We start from the raw sequence: 27524 nt of genomic DNA, 5'->3' as shown, positions 1-27524 counted from the left end.
CACCACCCGCAGTCCGCGCCTCCGGTCGCCGCCGCGGAACAGCCGCAGGAACCCCGCTCCTTTCCCTCCCCTCCCCGCCTGCCCGGGGGGCTCTCCCGGTAGCCGCCCCCCAGCCAATGGGGAGCGGGCTGAGCGGCAGCGCTGACGTCCCGTCCCGCCCCATCCCGACCGGAGCCGGACGCAGCCGGAGACTCCCGAGCTTCCCCCTCCCCGCCGCCCTTGTTCCTCGGGCGGGGACTCGCTTCCTTTCCCGACTCCCCTTTCCCACCCTCCTCCTCCCAGTCAAGATGGAGGACGGTGGTTGCTGCGGCCACCGGCAGCACGGCGGCTAGCGCAGCTGCTGCTCCTCCGGCTCGCTTCTCACTCCTCGAGGAAAAAAAAACCTAAACCCAAAAAATCCCAAAAAAACCGAAACAAAAAAAGCTGGAAGCTTCCTTCTTTCTCCGCCAACCGGCTGCTGCCTGCGCGGACTGCTGGCCCTCCCCATGCCGTCGTCGTCGTCGCCCTCCTCCTCCTCCTCCCGCGATTGTCTGCGCTCCGGCTGCCGCCCGCCCGCCCGCCCTGACTCCTTGCATGCACACGCCGCCTCTTAGGTGGCTGCGGGGGGTGGGCGCTCCCGGAGCTGCCATTCCGCACATACCTTCATGTCCCTGCGCTCGCTGTGGCCGTCCGCCGCCGCCCCGCATCGTTCGCCCGCTCCGGCTGCCGCCCTAACAGCCGCTCCCGCCCGGAGGTGAAGCCGGGATCCGCGGAGGGGGCGGTGGGGTTGGCGGTGGGTCTCGCCCGGAGCAGCCGCCACCGCACGCAGCAGCCATGAGCAGCGCCGCTACCGCCACCTCCGCCGCCGCCGCCGCCACCACGGCCGGCAGCGGTGCGGGAGAAGCGGCCGAGGAGGCGGCCAAGGACTCGGCGGACATCGCGGCGTTCTTCCGATCCGGTGAGTGCAGCCGCGTCCCGTGGAGTTAGGGAGGAATGAAGGGGCAGCGGCGAGGCCGCGGCTGGAGGTAGCGGGGAAAGGTGGAGGGAAGCGACGTCTTCCTCCTGGAGCTCCCAGCGGGGAGAGGGAGCGAGGGCAGCCGGCTTTGTCAGGTGGCACCAGGGAAGGCTCGCCCTCCTCTCACCGGCCGGGCCGCCTCGGCAGTGCCCGTTCTTTCGGGGTTTCCCCGGGGAGGCGGCTGTGCGGGTCCCAGTCCGCTCAGGGGCGGTCTGGCCGGGCGGGCAGGGGGGAAGAAAGCCGAGCCCCTTCGTCCCGTGCCGGCGGGCAGTGCGGCTGCATCTGGGGCCCAGCAACTTGCGGGCGCTGCTTCGGGCAGGAGGCCACCCTTGTGCCGGCAGAAACGAGGCGTGAAAACGGGTGCGGCGAGCGGCCCGGCCGGGGCGGGTGTGGGGCTGGGTACTGCCCCGAGGCCGTGTCGCCAGTGACAGGTGCGACTCTGGCTCTGAAGGCGGCCCCGATAACGGGTGTGTTACCCAGCCCAGGCGGCACCACCGGGCACTTTGAGGACGGGGTTCCCCCCGAAAAATGTCTTGCTGGGGGCTGCGCGGCGGGACGCGGCCGGAGGAGCCGCCGCGGCTCCGGGCAGCCCTCGGTGTCGGAGGGGCAGGGAAGGGGAGCGGTGCTCCGCAGGGCTGCGGGGAGCGGGCTGCGCCGGCCGGGGCCCCCCGGTGAGGCGGGCAGAGATGACACCGCTATAAAAGGCAACGCGACTCCGGTCGTGTTCCGCCGGTGCCGTGCTGCTGGGCGGCGGCCGAGGGACAGGGGTGGAAGAGGGCAGCGTTCTCATGGGGTGTTCAGAGTGGGAAGGGAAAGAAAAAGACAAAAAGTGAAGCACGCGTTAAGGGGTGTCCGTGCGTGGGCTGAGGCGGGGCAGCAGCGGGGGCCGGGCGGCAGCGGCTGTCGGGCGCTGCCGTGCTGGAAAGCCAGGCTGAGTGCGGAGGGGAAGGGGGGGAGCCTGTTGACAGGCTGCCGGGATAAAAAAAATGGAGGACGCCTTCTCCCTTGGTGTTTACTCTCGGCACTCAACCGGGCGGGGAGGGCGGCTGCCCCCGCCACCGAGACATTGTCCTCCGGGGAATGGCGGCGGAGAGGGCAGGGCTGCCTGGGCCGCTCGAACCGCCGCCGGCGGGGATGAAGCCCCGACGGCAACCTGGGCGGCGGCGGCGGCTGAGCCTCCCTCCGGTGCCGGCTGTCCTCCCCTGAGCAGCGCCGGTTCCTCCGCCCCTCCTTCCGATCCGCTTTGCCAGCGGCTCCGCTCCCCCTCCCGCCCCCCTTCCCCTGGGCACTCCCGACCACCGTTCCCGGGCGGGGCGGCAGGGCAGGGCCGGGCACTCGCTCTGTTTGGATGCCTAAAAAGGAGCTGCGAGCGATCAAAATGCAGACTCACCGCTGGAAGGATGGGGGGGATCGGCGATTTCTTGTGTGGGGGAAAAAAAATGGCAGTAGTAGTAGTAATAATACTAATAAAAGCCGTGTTAATTGGGTTTTAAAGGAAAGTCCATAGGGAAGTGAGAGATGGTGTAATCAGTGCCGCTTGCGGTCAGGGCTTACTGTTGAATGTGCTTGGTTTCGTGGAAGGGTGAAGGAGGAGGTGTGATTTGCAGCAAGCATCCCCTCTGAAGCAGGTTCAGAGTTGTGTTTGCTTGGACAGACTTAACAGAGGACTGTGAAAGACCTGATGCTCCCTCAGAGACCAGTTTCAGCTGGCATCTGAGTGCAGAACTCTTCGTCAAGTCAAGATGTTGGCCTTGCTGGATTTTGTCAGGGAAGAAGGACTGAATGTTGTCGTTCTCAGAAAAAAATCCCTTTGAAAGCATAATGACAGATTACAACAGCAGACTTACAGTCTCTGTCTAGTGTAGTTACAAATGGGTACATGTGTAGTAATCTTACAGTTTTGGAAGATCCTGCAAGCTGTATTAATAGTCAGCTTCCACACTTGTGAGTGGGCAGAGGGATGACACAGACTTCATAAGCTTTTAAGTGGTGCAGTGATGACTTCTGATACTGATAACTTCTGATAACAGGGAAGTTGCAATGTGTTTAGTCTTGCAGCAACCTAAAATCTTAAAGCAGTAGAAGGACATCAGATGCTTATTGGAAAAACTCTTTGAGCGTATTAAACAACTGGCATTCTCATTTACATCTTTACCTGTTGAGGTTATCTGGTTCAGCCAACCTGTGTCATGCACTGGAAAACGTTCTGGCATTGCTTGTGGATGCTCAGTGTTTGGAAGAGCTTTCTAAACTCCGCTTCTGTACCTGATCTACTCTTTTATAAGGAAAGGGTCTATTAAGAGATCTCTGGTGCTTCCTTTTGTTTGAACAGGAGGCACAGATTTTTTTTCAGTAAAACACAATGGACTCAGCAATCAATGAACAAGTAAAAACCTTCATTTAAGTGTAAGTGGGAGCAGACAAAATATTTTTCTCATTGCACTATTTACAATGACAAATGTTTCCTTTTTCCTGTCACTTGCAAAGAATGTCAGCAAAGCTGTAGCTGTTACTTAAAAGAGAAAATTAGTAACAATGTTAGTGTTTTCCAGGAGGGGAAAAAAAGCCCAACAACAAAATACCCACCTGATCAATCGGTTCTAATCTTCGCTTAGTTAAATGGATCACCTGAGCTTCCAGTGGGGTTATTGGCTTTCATGCTGTCCTTTTGTAAAACTAATCCTGAAGTAGAGTTAGATAGCCTAAATAATGGAGTTTCATGTTTTGGAAGGTGTTTTGTTAGGATGTTGAACAGCAGCTAGGTTCACATCACTTTCCAGTTTTCAGTTTGTCCGTGTAAATGTAAACTCACTCTGAGTTGTGGAAATAAGTTGCAACTGAAATGTAAAGAAAGGAACCGAACTGGAAGTGAGGTAATAATATGAAAACATAAAGACTGTATGTCTTCAATTTAAATGAGAAATCCCTTTTATTGAAATTGGAAGAAGTTGAGGCAGCTTGCTTTCCATTATCTATTTGGTATCCAAATCTCATTACTTAAAGTTGAAAAGCCGAACACCTTGTTAGATATGTCACCTTCTTTGTGGCAGGATTAAGAGTAAAACTGCTAAGAGGCAGAGCTGAGTGCCAAGCAAAGTGATTACACTTTGATGGTGAAAACACAGTGGTGGTAGAAGTCAGATGACTCTAAACTGACAGAAGGGATCTGTTTTAAGCTGGAACTGTATGAACAATCACCCCCTATTTCCTTACTGAAAGGTGCACTGCTGTGGTTGGAAGTTTCTAATAAAATCTCACAGAATAATGGAAGAGCAGACTATCACTGTATGAATACCCAGTGGCGCAGAGTGTAAGTAGCTGGGCAGAGGGGTGTTAAGTATACAAGATCTGTTCTGTGTGAAAAGATAAAATGATTCAAAATGTATTGTAAGTTTCCACTTAAGAATTCTGAAGGGCTGAGAACAGCTAACATGAGCAAAATTGAATTTGAACGACTGCCATCAAGTCATAGCTTACAGGGTAGCAAGTTCATACAGAACTTTTGTTTGGTTGTTGTTCTTCTGTTGATTAAATCTTCATTCTTGCAGTTTTGAGTCCTCAGTACTTCAAGGACTGTCAACTGATGGCTTTGGGATGCAAAAATGAGAGCTGTCTGTTATTACAGCAGTGCCCTCCAAACTGAAGAATTTTTGGTAGTTGAAGTTAATTCATTTTGGTTTTGAGCATGAAACTAAAACTTTTTGCACCTAAGTAAAGGAGGTACCGATTGTATGTTTTGAAATTAGACTTTCCTCTCTGGGATGATGGAGAGATCTGCCAATAGCAAAGGATGCAGAGCAAAAGGCTTGTTAAGGACTTGAGTGAACTTCTGGATAGGCAGTACAGTGAATGCCTTTATGAAAGTCTCAGCAGAAAAAACCTCACTAGCTTTTCAACTGGTAACTCTTCAAAGTTTTGTGATGAAAGTGGATGTAGCTATTTCCTGTAAAATATGTTTAGTGTGAGGAACTTCTGCTTAACTGTTCAATAGCTTAATTCATGTATGGACAAACACACAGTTTTCAAAACCATTAAGGAGATTAGGGTTGTCACGTCCTGTCTGTTGGAACACTTGCCATATTTCCAGAAGGAGAAAAATTTACGTGGGGTAGGGATCTTTCAAAGAAGCAGAAATAGTAAAACAAGAGACCCTGGAAATCTTTTCAGTAGTATGAGTAACTACCCAACCCATGCCAGGGTAAATCCAAATATACCTTAATTATACTTCATCACTTGATCTGGGAAAACAAAAAATATGAAGGATTTTCAGTCTAGAAATAAATATATGCAGGTCACAGTAGTCCTCTCTCAGGGCAGGAGTTAAGTCGGTAAGATGAAAAATGGATCTGGCAGAGGGGTGTCCTGAGGAGAGAGTTCAGTGTGCCACTTCTGAGGTGAAGTCAAAGAACAGGCTGGTAGCCAGAATAGCTTTGAGTAGCACCCAGTTCTAATATTGTATACCTAGTCTTTCCTGCTTCTGTATGTGCTTCTTAATGTAAACCTAGTGATAAGAGAAATTAAAACTTTGCCTTGAGCTATACATAGGAACAAAATTATCCTTGAGTATTCTAGGAAAATGGGATGCTGAAGTCTATTGCAACTATAGATAGTGACTTGAGATGTGGATCAATTTGGGTTCAACCAAGTCTGCCCATAGCAGCCTATGCTGAGAAGTACTTGAGTACTGAGACCATACAGGGAGAATTAGTAAGTGTTACGAAAGTATGATGGTTACTGGTTTTTGCTTAAAGAGTGATTTAATAATATGGTTGCTTTTCATGAATATCACTGAACAGATAATACTGTAAAGATAAAACCCAAAAGATTTACTTAGAAATTTGATATTTCAAGTTTACAGGGAGAACTTATCTTTTGCTTCTTCCTGATCAGATTGTTTTATATACTGTTGCCTTGCTTGCTATACATGAGGGTCCTGTGTGATAGTGTCTGTGAAAGCAGACTGTCTTGTAGTAGACAGCATTGAAAAAGCTACTGTAGCAGAGAAAGTCTCCTAGGAAATGGGGAAGAAAAGAGGGGAAAGATTATGTGGGAAAGATAAAGCAAGCCTACTATTAAAAGGCAGCAAACCTTTTCATGAATACTATTAATAGTTAAAAAAAAATGCTAGCTCTGAGATCATAGGTGAAATAGCTTTCATACTGGGCACCAAGTGTGAAAAACAAGCCCAATTTTCAACTAAAATTAATGGATCAGAACACACAATGTATTATGCTAAGATAGTGCCCTTGCAGGAAGGTTGACCCATCTCCTGCTGATGTGTGGTATCTGACAGAGCAGGTAGTCAGAGCTGTGGTTGTGTGGCAGCTGGAGTAGCTGCAGAGTTGTGACAAATGTCTAACAGAAATAATCTAACAGTGAAGCCCAGAGGGAAACATTGGCAGGCAGCACTGCTGGTACCCAACATGGTATCTCCCTGCTGTCCTCTGCACATATTGATCCTTGTCCCTGTTGCTGTCAGGGGCTGAGGTGTGTTTTTTGGGGCTTGTAAGTGAATGTGCTGTGAATGTGAAATATGAAACAAGTTGGTCATTCTTTTATGCAGTTTAGAATCACAACAGCATTTTTATAAAAAACAAAACTCCACAACAAAAACCTGAAGATGCTGTGTCTGCTTTTCAAGAATCCATTACTTTATCCTGAGTTGCTTTAGTCAGTGAGAAGGTTGCAGCAGTGTTGCTGTCATTATTACTGGTTAGTTCTGACTCAAAAAAGAAATGAGTCCTCTTGTGGATTTTAGAATCCAGTTCCAGCAGCATCCATTTTAGTAAGGTGGTTAAAAGTGGGAATGATGTTTTGGAAAATACATACAGATACGTCACAATTTGGTAGTTGCTGATGTGCAGTATCCAGAACACAAAAAACCCTGGAGAAATGAAGTTAAAATGGAGAAGTTGCTCTGGAAATAGTGTTGTTGGATTGATGTTTCCTGGAATAATGAAGATGAGGACTGAGTGCTTCAGTGTGAAATGCAGCAGCTGTTGTGCAGCTTGTCTTAGTGTGGAACAGCCAAACATATTTGGGGATAATAGTGAAGGATAGAGAAGGTTGGAAGGTAGGGTGTGTTTGAAAGAGTTGGAGGTAGAAGTCATGAATATTTCCAAGAGGGAATAGATAATTACTTTTAATGTATGTGATAGCTGATGATAAACTTGGTGCACATTTGGAGTGGAAGGTACATGGAAGTTAGAGAAAAGCCAGGCCCATTCTTGAGAGGAATATATTTGAGCTGCTGTGAAGTGCTGGTGTGCTCAGAAAGGAGCTGACAGAAGGAAAAGACTTGGTGCAGCTGAGGCTTTCAGTAATTGCAGACCTTAGTGTCTGTGTAGATGAGATGGGTAGTGAATATTTCTTAAAGAAGTGGTTTCTCTCCTGTTAAATGTCCTGTAGCAATGTAGCAGAAGCAGGTATGAAATGTCAACCTGAAATTTCATGTGGCTTCCAAAAGATTTTCAATAAAAAATGATCGTCTGAGTAAATGAAATCAGAACAAACACTACAAGGATTTTCCCTATCCGAATAAAAAGAAAATATTAATGTTGCTCTGCTTTGTCAATTACAAAATTTAGAAGTGTCAACAAATGATCCTGTTTAGATGCAGATTATTAGATAAGTTTATTAATAGGGTGAAAATACACTGTGATTTTTGGTCTGCAGCTTGAAGAAGGTGAGATCACTCAAATAGCCATGATCAGCAAAATTGTTAAAATTGGAGACAGGTTTAAACTCTGTAAGTGCACTGGTGGTTGAGGCATGTTCTTTTGAAAGTGGGTAAGGATTTCAGTGAGAACAAAGGAAACTGATTTTTCTGCTTTATGACAGTGAGAAACAAGCCAATTAAAAAAAAAGGCTACTGGATAAAAAATAAAATTTAATGGCATAGCAGGCTATTTTATATCTAATGACTAATATGGTTACATCTACTTGGTTGTACTCATGAAGAAATTTGCTTGATTCGGAGAAGGATCTTTGTTTAGCTTAACATTTTTCTTGGTGCAGCAAAATGAAAAAGTAGACTACTGGTGAAGTAATACTCATGATCTGCAAAGCTGAGTCATATTCCTTCAGGAAGGATACTGCTGTTTTGAGAAAACAGATCACTTACCCAGTAGTGAGGAGGAGGAATTGAAATGACAAGGAGCAACTCCAGTGCTTTTAGCAGTAGACACTACAGTGCCTTAAAGCATCCGATTTTCAGCCTCTAGAATAGGTTGTTACATTGTTACTCAAAGACAAGGCTCATATATGAGTTGTGTCCATAACATTTCACCAGTGTGAGTGACAAGAGCCAGTAGACTCTATAGACACAAAGCCTTTTCCAGTGGCTTCTCTGCCAAATAGGTCCTCCAACTGATCTGGAGCTGGAGCTATTAATCCTAGCCTTTTGCTGTCCACAGCAGATGAGGAGATAGCTTGATTGTCTTGGTGCACTTATTTAAAAAATAGTTGTTTTCCAAGGTTGTTGGATAGAGTCTTCTCAATTTTCTTTTTTTTATCTCTTGTATAACTGTAAGTGGCAGTAGCACTGGTTAATTAAAAACTCTGCAAATATCTGTTGTTTTCCTACTGAGCAGTGCTCAACTGGACATCTTGTTGCTACTTTGAATGTGCCGTTTTGTAACCTGGACCTTACTCAAGAACTGAAATTGGTGTAATTGTTCTGTTGTTTTTGGGGTTTGTTTTTGGTTGGTGGATGGCTTGGGTTTTTTGTTTTGGTTTTAAGAGGAAAAAAAAAAAGCTTTTCAGGGAGATAGAAATTCCTTTAGAAGTTTTTTGTCTCTCAGAGCCCAAGATGGTAAGGAAGCAAGACATAAATAATAGGAAGAAGAGTGTAGGCTTCCAGATCCCAAATTATACCAGTGGTATGCTTTGTCAGGTTTTATATCATAGTATTTTGACAGGGTTCTTATTTGATTCCTACAGATCTCTGTAAGAGTAAGGTTAGTGTTACTAGAGTCAGACCTTGAGACTGAGATTCAGGAAGCTTTGTTTTACCAGTGTGCATGGATATATAAGTGTGCATGTTTACATGGTCAGACTGTTCTGTTTAGCTCAGAAAACTGAGTTTGCATGATTAATCATTTTAAAAAAAAGTCGGAGAAAGTATTCATTCAGAGGGACCTAGACAGACTGGAGAGTTGGGCAGGGAGAAATTTGATGGATTACAACAAGAGCAAATGAAGTCTTGCATCTGGGAAAGAACAATCCCAGGTACCAGTATCCAGTATAGGTTGGGAACTGAGCTGTTGGAGAGTAGCATAGGGGAAGGGACTTGGGGGTGCTGGTGGATGGAAGGATGCCCATGAGCCAGCAATGTGCTCTTGTGGCCAAGAAGGCCAATGGCATCCTGGGGTGCATTAGAAGGGGGGTGGCTAGTGGGCCAAGAGAAGTTCTCCTCCCCCTCTACTCTGCCCTGGTGAGGCCACATCTGGAATATTGTGTCCAATATTCTGGGCCCCTCAGTTCCAGAAGGACAGGGAACTGCTTGAAAGAGTCCAATGCAGAGCCACAAAGATGATGAAGGAAGTGGAACGTCTCCCTTATGAGGAAAGGCTGAGGGAGCTGGGGCTCTTCAGCTTGGAGGAGATGAGCATGAAGGGTGACCTCATCAATGTTTATAAATATGTAAGGGGAGAGTGCCAGGAGGATGGAGTCAAGCTTTTCTCAGGAGTGACTAACAACAGGCAAGAGGCAATGGTTATAAACTGGAGCATAGAGTGTTCCATATAAGTATTAGGAAGAATCTTTTCACTGTAAGGGTGACAGAGCGCTGGCACAGACTGCCCAGGGAGGGAGGTTGTGGAGTCTCCTTCTCTGGAGACATTCAAAGCCCACCTGGACTCATTCCTATGTGACCTCCTGTAGGTGACCCTGCTCTGGCAGGGGGGGTTGGACTCAATGATCTTTTGAGGTCCCCTCCAACCCCTAAGTTTCTATGATTCTATGTGGTAAGTGCTGATCTTGTGTCTGGGCTATTGTGAGTAATCCTTACGTGTTCTAGTCATCTGTGAAACTACCCAGAGCTTAATTACTCACATTTCCTTGTAGTCTTAATGCATGTATGAGCAGTAATAGTTATTTTTTGAGATGTCTGCAGACTGTGTGAACAACCAGTAGTGATTTTTGCACTTAGCTTAAACATAACTTTTCAGCAATAAGAGGCTTGAGGGTCTGGGGTTATAGCCAAGTGAGATTTTATAAGGGTTAAAAATGAGCCATGAGCCGGTGAACCATGAACTATAGCCAGTATGGTTCACAAGGACATGTTAAATTCCTGTATATTTTTAGGTAGTTTGTACTTTCATAAAACAGTGAAATAAAATTTGAAACATTTATATTTTTATTAAATTTGATTTTATTAATTGGAATTATGATTAATTTTTTTTTACTGAATGTCTGTATTTTTCTGCATCAGTGAAACCTGAAGCCTTGGGAGATACTTTGTCAAGGCATTTGGTCACCAGCTTTTCACTAAGCTTTGGTCATGTAGCTGGTTAATAACTTTGAAGGCATCAGACAATGAGAAATGTGATTGCTGAGATCTCTTGAAAAAAGTCTTGAATGCTGAAGTCTTGTGGACTGCTTGTTTTCAGAATCTAAGCAGATATATGTTGGAATGAAACTAGGTGACATTTTATAACACTTGGCCCAGATAATGACAAGAGGATACATCCAGAACATCACAAGAAGCGAGTTAGAATAAATTGAGTGTTTAAATACTAAATGTTAATTGGCTAACCTACTACGCAATGGACTTTGCTGTACCTGTTGTGTAGACTTGATTATACACTATTGGATATAGTTTTCTACCAGCACAAAAGTAGTAAGTCCTTCATTTTCCAAATGTTTCTCATTCCACTAACTTTTGGACATGTTGAGTTGTGCAACATTGAGTGGAAAGATGGTATCATTTTCTGAGATCATAAAAAATGTTCTACCCTTCTCTAAAAAACCTGAGGCAAAGGTTGAAATGTCTTGGCCTTTCATAATTCTGCAATTAGAGGAACAGATATCTGCAGCTGAACGCACAGAAAAAAAGGTACAGAGTTGTCAGCAAATCAAGATGAAATGAAATATAAGTTGACTTATTCTATGCTAAAGCTGATAGTCTGGTGAAGATCCTTAAGATGATAAAATCCATCTTCAGAGGCCTTCTTCTATTGCTGTTGGGAAAGAAAATTGAATATGATTTCTCTGATAAAGAAGCCAAACAACCATAATTTTGTGTATGTGTGTTGTTTTGGTGTTTAGGTCTTTTATTTGTTTATTTAAATAAAGTTTTGCTCTCTGAGCTTTTATTCCTGTTTTCATTTATTTATTTGGTTTATTGATGGTCAGCATGTCCATTTTGGCTGCATATTTCACATCAGGTTGATCCTAAAAAAGTGGAAACAGGACAGTTAGAGCAGTAGTTTATGCTCTTGCTTCGTACCCCTTAAAGTCACATTTTGTGTGCCTTAAGTAGTTTTTTTCCACAACTTGCCATGGCTTGCAAAGTTCAAAGAAGAAATAGTGCTGTGCATTGCTTAACTGACAGGGGATTATGTTAACCAGACTTCTGTAGGGGCAACAAAGGGAAGCCAAGCTGAAATTTATAGGACAGTGGCACCTTTTTAGATGGAAAGCTGAGGTTAGCCATAATGGCGTATCTAGTAATATGCAGAGTGGCTTATTAGTGCTGTATATGAAATAAATAAAAATTAAGACACCAGCTTCCCCAAAAGTTACAGAAGGCTGTTTTTGAGAGGAAAACAAGGGCTCTCACTTGCCTCAGCAGCTGAGCAGAAAGTTACAAACCTGAATTTAATTTCTTTTCCCATTATGGAAAAAAATCCACCGTTTGTCTATTGAATTATCAAGGCAGCAAAGCCAACTCAAGCCTGCTTATAAGGAAGTGATAAAATATGGATTGGCTAGTGATGATCCTCCCAGAGGATAGCAGTGATCTCTCAGTGCAGAAAGAGCAGTATCTCTTGTAGTATAATGTGAAGAGTGGAGTCAAATTTGCCTATCCTTAATTCAAAACAAGGGTGCAACACAGCCAACACTAACCACTTGGCATGTGTTTTAAGGTTTTTTTTTAAGCCTGGAATCAGATGCATCCTTCCCTAGCCAAAGGAAAACATTTGAGAAGCTGTGACGCATTTACACAGATGAAGGAAGGAAATGTCCAAAAGAGTCAAGAGCTAAAAATAGATCAGTTTACTGAGTTGAACTCTGGGTGGGAATTGAAGAACTAAATATAATTTAAATTTTGAACCTCTATGACTTACTTAACTGAGTAGTGTAACCCTTTCTGTTTGGTGTGGTGTTTTGTTTTTTGGTTTTTTTTTGGGGGGGAGAGTTTGTTTTGAGTTAGGTTTTTTTGTGGTTTTGTTTTTTGTTGTTGTTCACTGTTTTTTTTTGTTGATGTTTTTGTTTATTTGAACTTTGTTTATTTGTTTTGTTTTTTTGAACTTCATAGAGGGCAGCTTTCGGTGAAAACTTGTTTCAAGTCTTGCGAGGTGGCTTTTCAGTGCCTTACAGACAGCACAGAGGAGTCTGACCATCTCTTGAGGATTACTGTTAGAGCACAGCTTAACTCCCTGGAAAACTGGGTTGCAAGTTGTTTTTTGGTTTGTTTGTTTTGAAGAGCTTCTCTGTGGGAATGGTATGTTCAAACTCTTACTGAAGAAGTTTTAAGCCAGTAGCTAATAGAACCAGTATCTGTGAGGTTAAAAAAGGAAGAGTTGTTGTTTTTTTTTTCTCTCCCACCTTCTTCAAGAAGTAGTAAATTTCCCTCTAATCTGTATGTAGAAAACTGTAATAACCTGAACATGAAAGAATTGATGTTTGGTTGTCCAAAAAGCCTGCCACAAACCCCAGTTTGGAAGCTCTCAGGTCTCCTTTTGTGGTAAAGAAAAAATAAGGTTGTCAGAGTGTTTCAAATTTGTGCAATGGAAGAGAATATTGGAAAAAACCTTCATATGCTAGAATGTTCTTGGTTATTGTTCTTAGATGATGACACTAGTGCCATGGAAATGAAGATAAGCAAATTTTATTTCTCTAGCTCTGGAGCAACACTGAGGGTTTTTTTAGGGTGACTGGAGGCAACTGACACAGTACTGGTAACTAAAAGCTGCCCTTTTCCAATCTGAGGAAGTGGGGCCAGTGTAAGTGAATCCCAGTGTTTTAGTGTTTGCTGGCTGCTAATGAAGAGCAGAGAAAGAATCATCTTTCATGTTTCTATACCTTTTTGTAAGATTTCTATTGGAGAGGCAAAATACATGTATTTTATACCTCGACTTTGCAGGGAAAACAAATGTTACTATTAAAATGGTTGTATTTACAAATATAGTAATGTAATAGGAAATTAAGGTAAAAACGATAGCATTGATTAGATTAACTTGAAACAGTAACTGTCTTCCTCCACCCACCAAGATGGGAGGGTTAATTTTGATGTTGAATACCTTCCCTTTTTGTACTATATTGTCTGCTGTAGAATGTTTGCTTGGCAGAAGTATAAATAGTTGTGCTCTTGTTTGCTTTTTGGTTTTGTTTGTTTTTCCAGAGGAGCTTGAGAATGTTTTTGCAAGGTTGTTTTGAACAACTCTGGTGTCTTTGATTACTAAAATAGCATTTGTTCCAAGCAGCAGTTTATCTGTTAAAGCGATGAACAGTTTGTAGCAAAATAACCTGACTACCTACAGCCATAGGTATATAGCAGTATGCCAAGTTAAACTTTGGATTTATGGAATATATTATTATATAGGAAAGCATGAGAACTACTGTTTTTAAAATCTTGTTTTCTTCTATTGCATGCTTTTAAGGTGGATTGGTCCATGTTGCTGTCCTCATTGTATTAACCCACTGTTAGGAACCTGTAAAAACCTTTTGAAAGAATAATTGGTTTGCTGGGTGATTACTTAATCTATGATGTTTTTGCTTGTAGGCAAGTTCATGACATAGAATCTGAGCAAGATGTGACTTGCAGTTCATGCCCACTAAGGCAACAAATGTGGGTTAGAAAAGCAAGGTGGTGCTGCTCTCCATAATGTTGTAAATGGCTTCTAGGCAGTGAAAAAGAAATAGAGCCCTGTATTTGAGTGTGGGAATGTAAGGATGGATAGATCTTAATACTCAGGTGGGAGCACTTAATGGGAAGCCTTTTAAGTTGTCTGGGCTGCCTTAGCTTGGGTCGCATCTGTGCATATGTGCAGCTTTTGTATGTGTTGATAGAGTAGATAATAAATGAGAGGGTTTTTTTTGTCATCTTGAGCAGCTAACATAGCACCTTAACCTGTGTTTGTGTGTGTGTGTGTGTGTGTTTGTGTGTGTGTGTGTTTCTGTGGTGTGTGTAGTGTTTTCATTACTTGGGGTTGCAATCTCTCTCCCACTTCCTTTGCTGATACTTTGTGTTCTGGCTTCTATTCTAGCTACAAAGCTTTAGAGATGAGGGTACAGAACTGCTGGTGTGTAATGTCCTAGTTTAATGGCACTTACCTAACTGCAGGAGAGACTAGGGTAAGAGGAGGGATAGCTACCTTTTCCCAGAGTTTTTTCCAGAGCCTTTTTCCAGGCTTTTTTTTTTCTGTCTTAATTGTCCTCACTTATGTGATTGCTGCTTTTATTCCTTTTCCTGAACAAATATGACAGAGGTCCAACAGACAATAAGCTCAATCACTAAGCATCAGTGTTGGTCTCTGCAGGAGGTCCATTATGTGTACAGAGACAAGTAGGGGGTCCTATGGAAAAGCACTCTATAGTTTGAGTGTTATAGCACGTGCACTCCTCTGACAAATAAAGCTCACCCAGCCAGACTTGATGCTGCATTATCTAGTTTTTGAGTGGTTTTTTGTGGTAGCTTCAATCAAGCATGGTCCTAGTTCAGTTAAGTCACGTTTTAGTGTTTATATAAAGTTTTAATTAAATACCTTAGAGGATAACAGGAGATGACATCAGTTTTACCAGACTGTGCTGGATTACTATGTTACATCAGAGATATTTTGGGAATAGGAATGCATTAATTCACTGTATAATATTAAGCAAGGTGAATGTGTAATCTGCTTTATTACATAGACACATTGAGGAAAGCATCTCCTCAAATGCAAATTAAGTACTTGAAGACTTTTTTTTTTTTACAGACAACCCTAGTACACTCCACTGTTAAATTTCTTAGGGTTTGATTTGTGTCACTTGGGTGACATGTTAGTTCTGCCATGCTAGTAAAAACCTAAATGAAGGGAGATGTAAAAGTTGTCAAATGTCAAGGAGGAAAAAGGAAAACAAATGCTAAATAGTCTTTTCATAGACTTTTATTTAACTAAGATCTAAAAGACAGAACTAACCACATGTATGCTGGCAGATTAATAGATGCAAGGGAGCCTGAATTTTCACAGGCCATCTGACAGCAAATGTACAATTTCCCTGAAGCAACTACTGATTTTGAGGCCAAAAGGAAGGTTTTTGTTGTTTTAAAGCAAAGCAGAAGGACAAGCCTAGGCAGAAGAATGGGAAGGAGATAATGGGTATCTGATGCAGAAAACTTGGGACTGCAAGTGCAGTGAGGTCACAAAGAGAACTGACCCTTGAAGGGAAGTGGGAGATGAGTTGCCTTTATATATACCGTGCTGCTCAGATGTTTGCTTTACAGGGATAATGTGCTCAAATCAGATAGGCAAGTGTTAATATGCCCTGCCCTAGATAGGTCTAATATTTCTTTTTTTCCCTGTAGAGCAAGAAACAAGAAAGGAGCTGTGTAGAATTCCTTAATTTTGTACTGTCAAGTACAGTCTTGGTGATACAACTTAAGAAAAAGTTACTGTTAACCTGGTTTTACTGTAAAAATAACTTTTTCCATACCAACCTTCTTCAGATTCCTGCTACTCACAGTAGAAATGTATTATTTGAGTTTCTGTGGAAGGAGGAGCTCAGTTGTTTCAGGAAGTCACTGACACAGTCTTAGCTCCACAAGGACCCCATCAGGTTTGTGCTTCTTAGTCCCTTCGCACTAGCCTCTGCTTTGACAGCAGTACAGCAAAGGATGTGTATAAGAGGCTTTGTTGAACCTTATCTCTGGGTAATCACATTGTTGTGTTCAGATGAGGTTACTAATCACATCTTTTAATTAGAGAAATTTCATACCTATAGAAAAATAAAGCTGTTTGGAAGTGTTGGTACTTATTTTATTGGCATCTTCCTCTGCTTAAGGATGCTGATCAAAACCTCCTGCAGTGACAAATGTATTATGACTAAAAAGGAACTATTTTGTGACTATTTTCAGGTTGACTTCTTCCAAGGGGCTTCCTCATCTTTGTGGTCAAAAGTTGTTCTTGGTGAAACAGTGAGAAATACAATGCATAAGTAGCCTTGCATTGAATCCATGATGAGGCAGCTAAATCACCTTCGTTTTGATAGTTGCCTTCTATTAAAGTATATTGAGGGAAAAGGTGACATTATTAATGTAAAGATAGTTTTCAAAAAAGGGCAGTTCATACAGCTGAAGAACTGAAGTAAAATTAGGAAGAAAGAGCCAACTTGAATTTACTCCCTAGGCTAACAGTAATTTCAAAGTTAACATATTCTGAGATGTTGCTTTGACAGCAATCTTGGATCTAATCCTGCAGTATGCAATTAGAATTGCTATTCCCTGTGGTATTTAAAATGCTTGTAACTGGCTTCAGTTTAGCACAGAAAATGAGTGTGGTTGAACTATTTTTTCAAATAACATCTGCTTTAGTAGTTACTATCGGTTCAGTTTATCTAGTGCTAACAGCATTCAGGTGTCTAAAATTAGGAATATATTGCTGTAAGAAAGAAGGAAACCACAACCCATAGGCTTTGCTTGCTGCCTATAATTTAAGCATGGTGTTCTTTATTGGGTGTCCTGCTTTTGTGGCTTATTTGATGGAGTTCTGTGTCGGCTGAAAGCACTGTGGTGTGTGTCTTAAAAGAAGAATAAAAATCAGTACTGTGACATTTCAAGCTGGTGGATGAAATTTTCAGTTAGCCAGATGTATGAAATTACTAATTGGCTGATAGCTTGAAAAGGGATTATAATGAAAAGTGTAAGCTTTGTAAAGGTAGCTGTGTCGTAATGAGGTAATTGTAGATTTTCCTTTTAAAATATTCCTCGCCAAAGAGGGGCTTGTCATGGCATTCTGTAGAGGTAGGAGTGGGAAGAATGGTGAGTAGAATGGAAGGACAGGGAGAAAGGCTTGTGTGCATATACAGTTGAAAAAACCAGACTTTTGCTGTAAGAGATGAGACATACTGATAAGAAGAAACAGAAGTGTGAGGGTAGTAATTTACAGTGAATGTAGTGCACTGTTCTAAACAGGATCACAGAAGTCCTTGAGAGCCTAGTTTAGGTATAAAATGTGAAAATAAATACTGTCCACCCCTTGTGCTTCCGTCATTCTCCCTGTTAGTGTATTGTAGGTATTTCTAAGGCTAGGAATCATAGAATGGTTTGGGTTGAAAGGGACTTTAGAGGTCATCTAGTTCTAAGACCCCTACCGCGGGCAGGGACACCTCCCAGTAGGTCAGGTTGCTCAAGGCCCCATCCAACCTGGCCTTGAACATTTTTAGGGAGGGGGCAGCCATGACTTCTCTTGGTAACCTGTTCCAGCATCTCACCACCAGCACAGGAAAGATTTTTTTTTTCCCAATGTCTAACCTAAATCTCCCCTCTTCAAGTTTTAAACCATTGCCCTTTGTCCTCAGGCTACACACCTGTGCAAGAATTGTAAGTCAAGTTTTGCTGAGGCTTGCTGTCCAGTAACACTCCGCTTGTTCTGGCTCTTTCTATATCTGTGGTTGTTTGCCTGTTGTCTTACTTCTTAGAACTGGTGTGGGAGTCTTTCCTGAAGCAGCAGCAGCTGTACGCTTGACTTTGCTGTGCTTAGTACAGGGAACCTGTTGTCTGTCCGGCTGCTGCGTGTCAAAGAGAGTGAGTTGAAGGTAGGTTATGTAACTTGAATTCCTGAGGAGAAAGAGGTCGCACGTGTTTTCTTTAAAATGTTTTCAGTTACTACATCTCTGCCTTTCCCTTAAGCTTTTAGAAATGTATCTGAATATAGCCTCAATTAAATTCTTGTCCTTTAATGAAGGAAGTCCTTTGCTTAATGTGTAGCTGATGTACTTGGAATGTAAGGGCATCAGTCAGGATCCAAAATTAATTGCCACTTGGGGCTGATTGTACCACATGCGCATTTGAAAGAACATCGTCTCTTTCAAAAGCCTTCTGAAATGGTCAGCTTCGAAAAGGAGGCACATTCTTGTTACATTAAAGAAAGCATTGTGAGTATTGAATCTTGCTTCTTATTTTCACTTTGTAACAACAAAAGCAAATAGATACTTTGTCTGTTGAAGATGGTACAAGTTCAAAGAAGAGAGCTATAACTTCCTTACTCCTTCCTCTGCTCCAGCAGCTCCCAAATGTAGGAGTAAAAAGCCCAAAGCTGGCACAAAGGGTAGAGGGCATCTTGTTCCAAACCCAGTGACTAATGCGTCAGTCTGTGGCAGAACAATATTGTTTTAATGTGGCTATGGCCCTGTTCTTTCCTTTGTATCCAATTCCTTCCTGTTTAAGAACATTGTCTTTAAAATACCCTTAATATGAGCTTGAATGGTAGGAACTTTGTGCTTACTGCTGTAGTAGCTGTTAATTGGTTAGTGCAGCTGTTTCAAGTAGCAAAACTTAAGGGAGTTCAGCAAACATTGGCTATGGGATAGCAAATCTATTTGTTAGTAGAGCTGTTAACCATACTAGATGCATGTGGTGTTCAAAGAAGGCAGAACAGGGGAGGAGCTGAAGCTCAACAGGGGAGGCAGATCCAGAAGTCGGGTAAAAATATGCAAGATGATGTGGTTCCTAATGTACAGCTGTTAGTTTGGTAGCCCAGATGAATTTCAAGTAAGAAACCAGTGTGTGTTAAGGAGCTTGGTAGCAGCTTTTGTGGGCACCTTGATTGAATCAGCTAATATGGAATATTAGGCTCCATTTGCTCAATTAAAGGAAACGCCTGACTTTCAGTAATGCTTGAGCTAATATCCAGGCATTTCTGTGACTTAAACTTCAAAAGTAAAATTGGAGGTAGCTACAGTACTTGTGCTCTGACTAATTTCTATGACTCGTATTGGACTGCTTGTGGGCAAGCAGGGAAAGGAGAGTACTTCATTTTTTCAAAAATTGTATAATTAAATTCATTGATGGTAGGCCAAGAATACTGATCACAAGGGTTGGTGCTGAATCAGAAGGAATACTTTAAATGGTGCTCTGTGGAACAGAGACATAATTGCCCTCTCTTTCCCTTCCTTGGCTTATTGGATGGCTGAATTGCTCATTTCATACGTGACTTTGAGTGTGACTGAAGCTGTGAATCAGTGTTTGTTGGAGTTTTTGCATCTGGCTTCTGTTCTGACTTCCCTTTTATGAGCTGGAGAGGCTGTCTGTTATTACTATCTATCTAGTGAAAATCCTCTTAAACTCTCCTTGCTATGAGTGGGTGAAAATGTTTGGCAAACACATGAATCAATAATTGCTTATTTGCCTCACTGCTGCTTTTCAAAAGCTTCACTGTCTTTTTCTGTGTTTGCACAGATAATCAATATCTATCCCCAAATGATAATTAACAGGGATAGATAACTTTGGGGCCTTCCTTTACAAAGTCATCCTGCAACTGCTCTTCTCTGAAAATGCTCTTGCTCATTCCATTTCTGACCTTTTGTCAGTAGCAGCAGGGCTGCATCAGAATTGCAGTCGCTTATATGCAGTTAGAAAAACCCAGTTATTATTTTAAAGATATCCACAGGTTTACCATGCTGCTGAAATGCCCAGGATTCTGTTCATGACAAAAGAATAAGTAAACTGAATGAAAGCTAGTAAAAGGGAAATATACACTTGTCTCAGTATGAGGCAAAACACTGCATGTAATTCGATCTGCTAAGTTCTCATAAAGAAGAGGCTGGCTTTTTAGTGGCCTTGTCTAACATGTCCATTTTGTTCTGCTGTTGCTGGCTAAAATGGGAAAATAAAATGAGGGAAAAATACCTTCATGATGACAGTTTTCCCTTGGGAACTGTTTCAGCTGTGGCTTTCTCATAAGAGAGATTGTGGCTTCCTTTCTATTTCTGTGGTATGAAAATTGAGATTTGTGTAGCCTGTTTCTAAAGTTAAGAACTTTCTAGATGCCAGTCTTGGAAGATACAAACAACTTCCAGGTGTCTGCAATTTGAAGAAGTTCCTAGCTGAATCAGATTGCCATCTGGATGTGACCTTTGCAAAAAAATAGCTGCAGCAGTACATGCGCAAACTATCTATGCAGTATAGTAAGAAGAAGGCGAAGCAATCTATTTTAATTCACAGGATTTGTTTGCCTTTTTAGATTCACGTTTCTGTAGTGGGAAGGCAAGCTTTAAAAACCGTCTGGTCTACTTTGCTGTTGAGGTCAGTGGCATCTTATTCCACCAGAGAACTGCAAGATAGACTTGAGCTGTTCATACTGTTCCACATCACTGAGGCTGTCACTGGGTGACTTGTTTTGTTCCAGCACTTTGTTTTGTAATCCACAGAAAGACTACTTTTGGTGCCGTAATTTATGCCAGTGAAAACCTAATTTTTGGTACTGTAATTTACAGTATCTGGATGTTAACACTGTTAAAAGCTTCAAAATGTTTTGTTCCATGGATAGGATGAACCATAGAACCTGTGCCTGCCCAAACCTTAAAGTATGTGCATATTGTTTGGATCTTAGTGGTATGGTTTAATGGCAATAAAGTTTCTTCAGTGTACAGAAAGTAGGGAAAAAAAGATTACTCTGTATTCTGTAGATCTGGAACTATGTATCATCTGTTTGGGTGTCTAGAGATGGCTGTTTCCATTAGCAATTTAGTTCAGATCAAAATGTGCTTTTGAAGGCCATCTCTTGATTGTACCAATTTACAGTTCTTTGCCCTCCATTGTGGAGCATCACAGGATTCCTTTCAGATGAAGTTGAATTGGAAGACATGCTCTAGCTACAATTCAATAATAAGTGCACAGAACCCGATGACATCTAGTTGAAAGTAAAACTTTCCCTAAAGCTTTCTCCAAGACATATAATTTGACCATTGAGGCCTCTGCACCAAGGTTATGTTTTATTGACCCTTTTCTGTTGTGCAGTGTAAAAAGCTAACTTAGACTAAACCAGAGAGGGCCAGCAGTTAAGTCCTGAAACTCAGCAGATGCTCTAATGAAGGAACAAAGGCCCTGTAGTGACAGAGTTAATCTACTGTGTGAATAGAATGATTGCTCTAAATAAGTGGATCATGCTTCAGAGCAAGGGCAGTTAACCTTTGTTGGTGTCAAAATAATCCTGGGACTGAAATGACTGGGAGAGCTCAAGCAAGGGAAGAGGGGTTTGGTGCTGCACGTAGCCTTTGCAGTTGTGCTTTATTCTGTGGCAAGGCACTTAGGGTACCTGTTGGCACCACCCTAATGCAGGTTCCAGTTTTGAAAAAGAAAAAGCCTCTGAGATCACAGAGTCCAACCATCAACCCAGAAAAAAACACCATGGGCACTAGAGCATGTTCTGAAATATCATGTCTACAAGTTTTTTAATACCTCCAGAGAGGGTGACTCCACCACTTTCATGGGCAGCTCTTTCCAGTGCCTAACTACTCTCTCAGCAGAGAAATTCTTCCTAATACTTAGTCTAAACCTCCCCTGGCCATTTCTTCTATTCCTGTCATTATTTACTTGGGAGGAGAGCCCAACACCCACCTCCCTACAACCTCCTTTCAGGTAGTTGTAGAGAGCAATAAGGTCTCCCCTCAGCCTCATTTTCTCCAAACTAAACAATCCCAGTTCCCATAGCCTCTTCTTACAGAACTTGTTCTCTAGATGCTTTACCAGCTTGATTGCCCTGCTCTGGATATCCTTCCTCCAGCACTTCTGTGTTCTTCTTATAGTGAGAGGCCCAAAACTGAACATGGTAGTCAAGGTGCAGCCTCACCAGTGCCAAGCACAGGGGGACAATCACTTCCCTTCTTCTGCTGGCCACACTATTTCTGATGCAGGCCAAGATGCTGTTCGTCTTCTTGGTCACCTGGGCACACTGCCTGTAGCATTGCATGGGGATGTTGTGATTGAAATGCAGGACCTGGCACTTGACCTTTTTGAAACTTGTGCATTTGGCCTTGACCCATTGATTGAACCTTTGCAGGTCCCTCTGCAGAGCCCTCCTACCCTCAAGCAGAGCAAGACTTTCACCCAACTTGGTGTTGTCTGCAAACTTCCTGAGGAAGCATGTAATTCTCTCATCCAGTTAATTGCTGAAAATACTGGACAAGGCCAGCCATAAAACTGAGTGCTGGGGGACACCACTGGTGACATGCACTCAACTGGATTTAACTCCAGTTATTTTTTTATTTTTTTTAAGTTTAGTAACTAAATTGTCTTCAATAATTGAGCACTAGTCATAGCTTTTTTAAAATTTGAAATGTAATTTAAAATTCATCATTAGTTGAAGTATTTTTGCAACACAATAGAAAAGTCTCACTGTCCAGTGTAAAACAATATCCTTTTACTGAGGGGAATAAATTGTTAGCTCCTCATCCTTAGATAAATACTGGAGTTGAATGCAACTTATTGGCCTAGCATCGATGTAAGCCTTAGAGCTCAAGTAGCCTTCCTTATCCTACCTGCCAGAATTCTCATCTATGTAGCAGAGTTATCTGAAAAGTGTATTTTGTTAAATCTCAGCTGCATCACTGCAGTATTGTTGTAGCTCAGTCCAAATGTTACTGGCTTATAGGTTTGAAAGGTTGCCCTTTGGTGGAGGTGCCAGCACTCCCATTTGTCCTCTCAGTGGGTGTCTCCTGGAGCAGGAGCATGTCAGGACAGCTCCAGAAGAAGTAATGTTAGATGCTCTAGGCATCATTGATCAATTCTGATTAAATTCTGATGTGGAGCCCTTGTACTTAATGAAGATGTGCTGAAGGGCTTAGTGAAGGTCACTGCTGGCAGTAGGAGTTGTTGAGATTCTGTCTCTTTAAAGGCTGCTACCAACTTAAAAAAAGTCCAAGACCTGGATTCCTTTGGCTTCTTAATGTGTTTGTATAGCCCAGGAGGTGGTGACAGAAGACTAAGGTGAAAATTTTAATTTCCCAAGGCCTACTGTGAGTTTATTTGCTTTTGCAGACTTGTTGGGAGAGATGGTTAGCCCTGGCAGATGATTGAGACACTTTATTTTTTAATCTATTATGCGTCATAAGTTAACATTATCACATGAAATTAGAAAAACCTTTTACAGAAGTTAAATTAATCTTGAGGCCTTGAATTGCTGACTCTTAAGTAAGTCCTCCAGTCCCTCAAAGCTATACATTTGTTTCATGTTAGTTCTCATATAAGAAGACTTAGCATTGAATTTGAAATAATTGTCAAAGGTTTCGGCACTGTTCATAATATTGCCTGCCTAGTCAGAATTACATATGTTCTTGGTGATACATTGGCATCTTTTAAATTTGTGTGTAGTATGTGTCTTCCTACCTTGTGTTTAGTGTCTTAATATTGACAATTTTTTTGCTGGACAATGATGCAAATCTTGGTCCTCTATATTTTTTTGTGGATCCGTCAACAACCATCTGCTTCCTACTGGACATTAACCCTAAGCAGATCTGGTTGTACAGCTTCCTGCTATGAGTGGAAGGCTAAAGTAATGGTGTGACTTGGTGGGAATTTAATCAATACTTGCATTAATAGACTTAGTTTGAATTTTGGATAAGTATTAATAACCTTTGTGAAAAGAATGTTTATCATGCTTAAGATTACCAATGATTTTGTGGAATAAAAATGGCATTTTTTTCCCCTGTCCCAGAATCAGAGGTGTGAAAGAAGGTGTATGAGGGGAGGAAATCTTTTAGGAGCAATTCACTTTAATTCTGCTTTCCTTGATTGCATTTACAGTTTGAGTTGGTTTCATAAACCTGTTGGTATAACTCAGCTTGGACTTTGTGTGTGTTGTCTAACAGCATGTTAACAATTGGAGGTGAGGAGGAACTTCAGGTATGTCCTTGCCTCTTCCCTGCTTGGGGAAAGTAAAAGGTTGCAACTGAGTCAGTCTGTGATCTCTCAGGGAAGGTGACTTGTATGGATGAATGTGCCTGGATCACCTTGAGAAGGAAACAGGCTCTCACTCAGTCTGTTACTGCACCTCTCTGTGTATAGGAAGTGAAACAGTATTTCTGAAGTTTAGCTACCAAAGAAGTCTGTGGTCTGAAAAGGGTACCTCATCCTGCAGCATGTTCTGACTTCCTTGTATCCCAAACTTAGGTGCATTTTTTTTCCTATGATGGATACCTGTAAGGAGCTTTAGCCATTTTCATGACTCTGTTTATAGACCATTTGTAAAATCAAAATTCTCAGGCATGATTGAAAACACTCCCTGAAGAGTCAGAATTGCTATATTTGGAGCTGGGTCTAGAATGAAAAGGGGAGAAGTAGTATTTGTGGGTAATTTTCTTCTCTCTCTCTCTCTCTTTAATTTTCTTCTCTCTTTTTTTTTTTTTTTCCTTCTTCCTCTCTTTTCCCATGCTAACTCTGTTTTGCTTTTAGTGCTTTGAGGGCAGAAGACCTATGGTGGGAGAGATACTGAATTCTGTAGAGATAAATCTGTAGCAAGCAAGAGTTGTCAGAAATTTTACTGGAGTATTCTCCTGTGGGAATGTTGGCTCAGGCTAAATTCTGCCTCTCCTGTGCTCTAAATTATGTTACGGATTGCCAAGAATTTAGTCTTGTCCATTTCAGAAGTATCTCTTATCCTCTGTTCTTTAATTGAATAATAAGTTTATATGGATAAAAGGCCACAGGTTGCTTTCATAATCATTATGAACACTCGAGAAGAACAGTTGAACTTGAATGCTATAGCACAAACATGTTTTCCAGGCAATAGTAAAATGACTAAAGAGACTTTTGGTCACCTGTCATTTTAGATTATAAATTCTGGATGTGAATTATCACAGAATACTACATATTTCATGTTACAGCACTTGGCTGGTGTCCCAACAGGTGCTGTTAAATATGAAACTTTTTATTAGCAGCTGAAATTCCTGTATGTATTTTTTTTAATGTCTTAAGCTATAGAAATATAAAAATCTATTGTTTTGACAGGTCAAACCAAATACACATCTGTCCCATTATCCTGCTTCTACTGATGACCAAACCAGATCCCCAGGAAGGGCCGCACAGGGATGAAATAATATTCTGTGGTGCTTCTCCACTGTACTTTGTCCCAGCATGCAACTGGATCTTCCAAAGCCAAATGATATTTGTGTATTTACAGTGACTTGGAGTTTTGCTTTTATATTAACTTGTTTAGTGTCCCTTTGGGCTTTTGTACTTTTTTATACCTTGGAATTCCAGTGGTAGACACTTCCATAACTTTAACTAGACATAGTATGAAAAACCACCTCTTCCTGTTGTTTCAAATCTGCTGCTTTCTAGTTTTGTTTACCAGCTTCATCTCTTGTGTTGATAGAGTTTGCAAACAATTAATTTGTTCTGTCCAAGCTGTTAATGATTTTATAAACCTTGCTTCTGTTCCACAACTTTTCCATGCTGGTGAGTCCTGGTCTGGTTAGATACTTTTTGTGCAGAGGGATTCACTTTATTGTTGCTCTTTGACCTTTCTGCAGTTTTTCTGTCTTATTTGAGAAGGTTGAACTAGATTGTGTTGAAAATGTGAGGACAAAGCAGCTTTATGCAGTTGTATGATATTTTCAGTGTCATTCTTTTTTTTTTGCCACTAATTCTGAGCATTTAATCTGCTTTTTTAATAGTTTTCCTGTGTGTGTGTGCGTTATTATTTTTTTTTTTTATCTGCATCTAGCATATCCTTGAAGATACAGTGACCAAAATACTTAGTTAACTTGTAAATTAAACTGAAGCCATACCACATAGAGCCAGTACAGTTTGGGAATTAGATGCTGAGTCAAACATCGTTCCCATGTGAGAAAAGCTTAGTATTTATAAGCCACTTGTCATTAAACTAAGTGAAAGTGTTTGTGACCTTGGTTTGCCTGATAATGGGAAGCAAGCCTCAGGTCAAAGACAGTCTTAAAATTAGTTTTTCATCTCTGAAAACTAAGGTGATTTATTTCTAGTCTCTTCAGATCCTGTCTCTCTTAGTTAGTAACTCTAGTTTGAAGTCAGTGACCTTGGGAAACTCTTGAGACTTGAGTGTGAGTTTTTATTTGCAAAGGAATGATGTGGCTTCTCATGCCTTTTGCATAATAGCTGTAACATAGAATGCTTTGTTTGATGTGTCATTTAAGGGCATGCAAGCTGTTGTGGCTGTTGTTAGAGTTTATGAACAAGATAATGCTGTTAGTGAATATAGAAACAAAGGACTCTAAGGTGTGTTTTCATTCTAAAATAAACTTGTTTGTTCATTGTAAAGAAAAAGAAAGATAAAGCCTTACACACAAAGACAGCTGTTGTTACCTAACTTAGCTTGGACCAATACTATCATAATTTCCTCTTTGTGTTTGGACTAAGGGTGATATGAAACCCTTGTGCCTATGTTATATGCATATGGCAGTGCCATTAATAATGACATTCAAATGCTTCTTGGAATGGTCTTGGTATTTATGCTCTCTTACAAGTACTCAATTCTGAAATTGTTGTGAATGGCTTCAGTTTCCAGAAAAGATGTACTGTGAAATCTTACTCTGTGTACTCATGGTATTGAAGGAGGTAACTTGACTGCTGAGACTGAATCGAGCTTTTTATTAGTGCTTGTACTTATGTATGTAAATATATGCAAATATGTGGTCATATTTGAGGAATTATTATGGAAGAGAGCAGATGAAGTAGTTGGTCCAATGAAGGATGCCCTTTCAACTTAAAGGGCTTTTCCGTTTTATTTTACTTTTCTCCTATTGAGATGACTCCTTGGAGTTTCAATGGTAAGCCTGTAATAGGAAAACACTTTGTCTTTTGGTGAAACACATTAAACCAGTGGCAGTGAATTGTTAAGACTGTGCTTCATGCATATGGGATTGTGCAGAAGAAAGCAGTGAGAGGATTGGAAAGGAATTGTCATATGGCCATCTGTCCATTCTCTGATAGCTAGAGCCACTTGTAAAAGAGTTTATGATATGATTTATTGAAAGAACAAGGAGCTGATGTTGCCCACAAATTCTACTTGCTTACAGTGCTTTAAACGGCACAGATGTGAGAACACATTTCTTTCCAAGAGTTAATATATAAAAACAACCCTGTAATGATATTAGGGCTAAAAATATGTGTATTATTTACCTTAGCCAGGTAATACTTATTCTGCATCAATTGAATTAACTGATTATTATTTGAGGAACTTGGTATTTAGAACAATAAATGATAAGTATGGGTTATTATTATTTCATAATTGTCACGGTTTAACACTGGCCTGGCAATTAAACCGAGTAACAGACGCTCTCTATTAATCTCTCTCTCCTTGATAGAGAAAGGAGAGAGAATAAGGGAGAGAGACTTATGGGTTGGAAACTAAAC

At 41.7% G+C, this 27524-nt stretch overlaps 1 protein-coding gene across 1 annotated transcript in view; it reads left to right on the top strand.

The window, feature by feature from the left end:
• The first annotated feature begins 261 nt into the window (after positions 1–261).
• The window catches only part of TRIO (trio Rho guanine nucleotide exchange factor), a 247646-nt gene continuing 220383 nt past the window's right edge, over positions 262–27524 (top strand). The window contains exon 1 of the mRNA XM_030446293.1: positions 262–937. Coding sequence (XP_030302153.1) covers positions 814–937 — 124 coding nt within the window. The 5' untranslated portion in view covers positions 262–813. The remainder of the gene's footprint in view (positions 938–27524) is intronic.

The sequence above is a fragment of the Calypte anna genome, chromosome 2 (assembly GCF_003957555.1).
Source record: "Calypte anna isolate BGI_N300 chromosome 2, bCalAnn1_v1.p, whole genome shotgun sequence".
Lineage (NCBI taxonomy): Eukaryota > Metazoa > Chordata > Aves > Apodiformes > Trochilidae > Calypte > Calypte anna.
The sequence above is the reverse complement of the archived record's forward strand: the minus strand, read 5'-3'. Positions and strand labels throughout refer to the sequence as shown.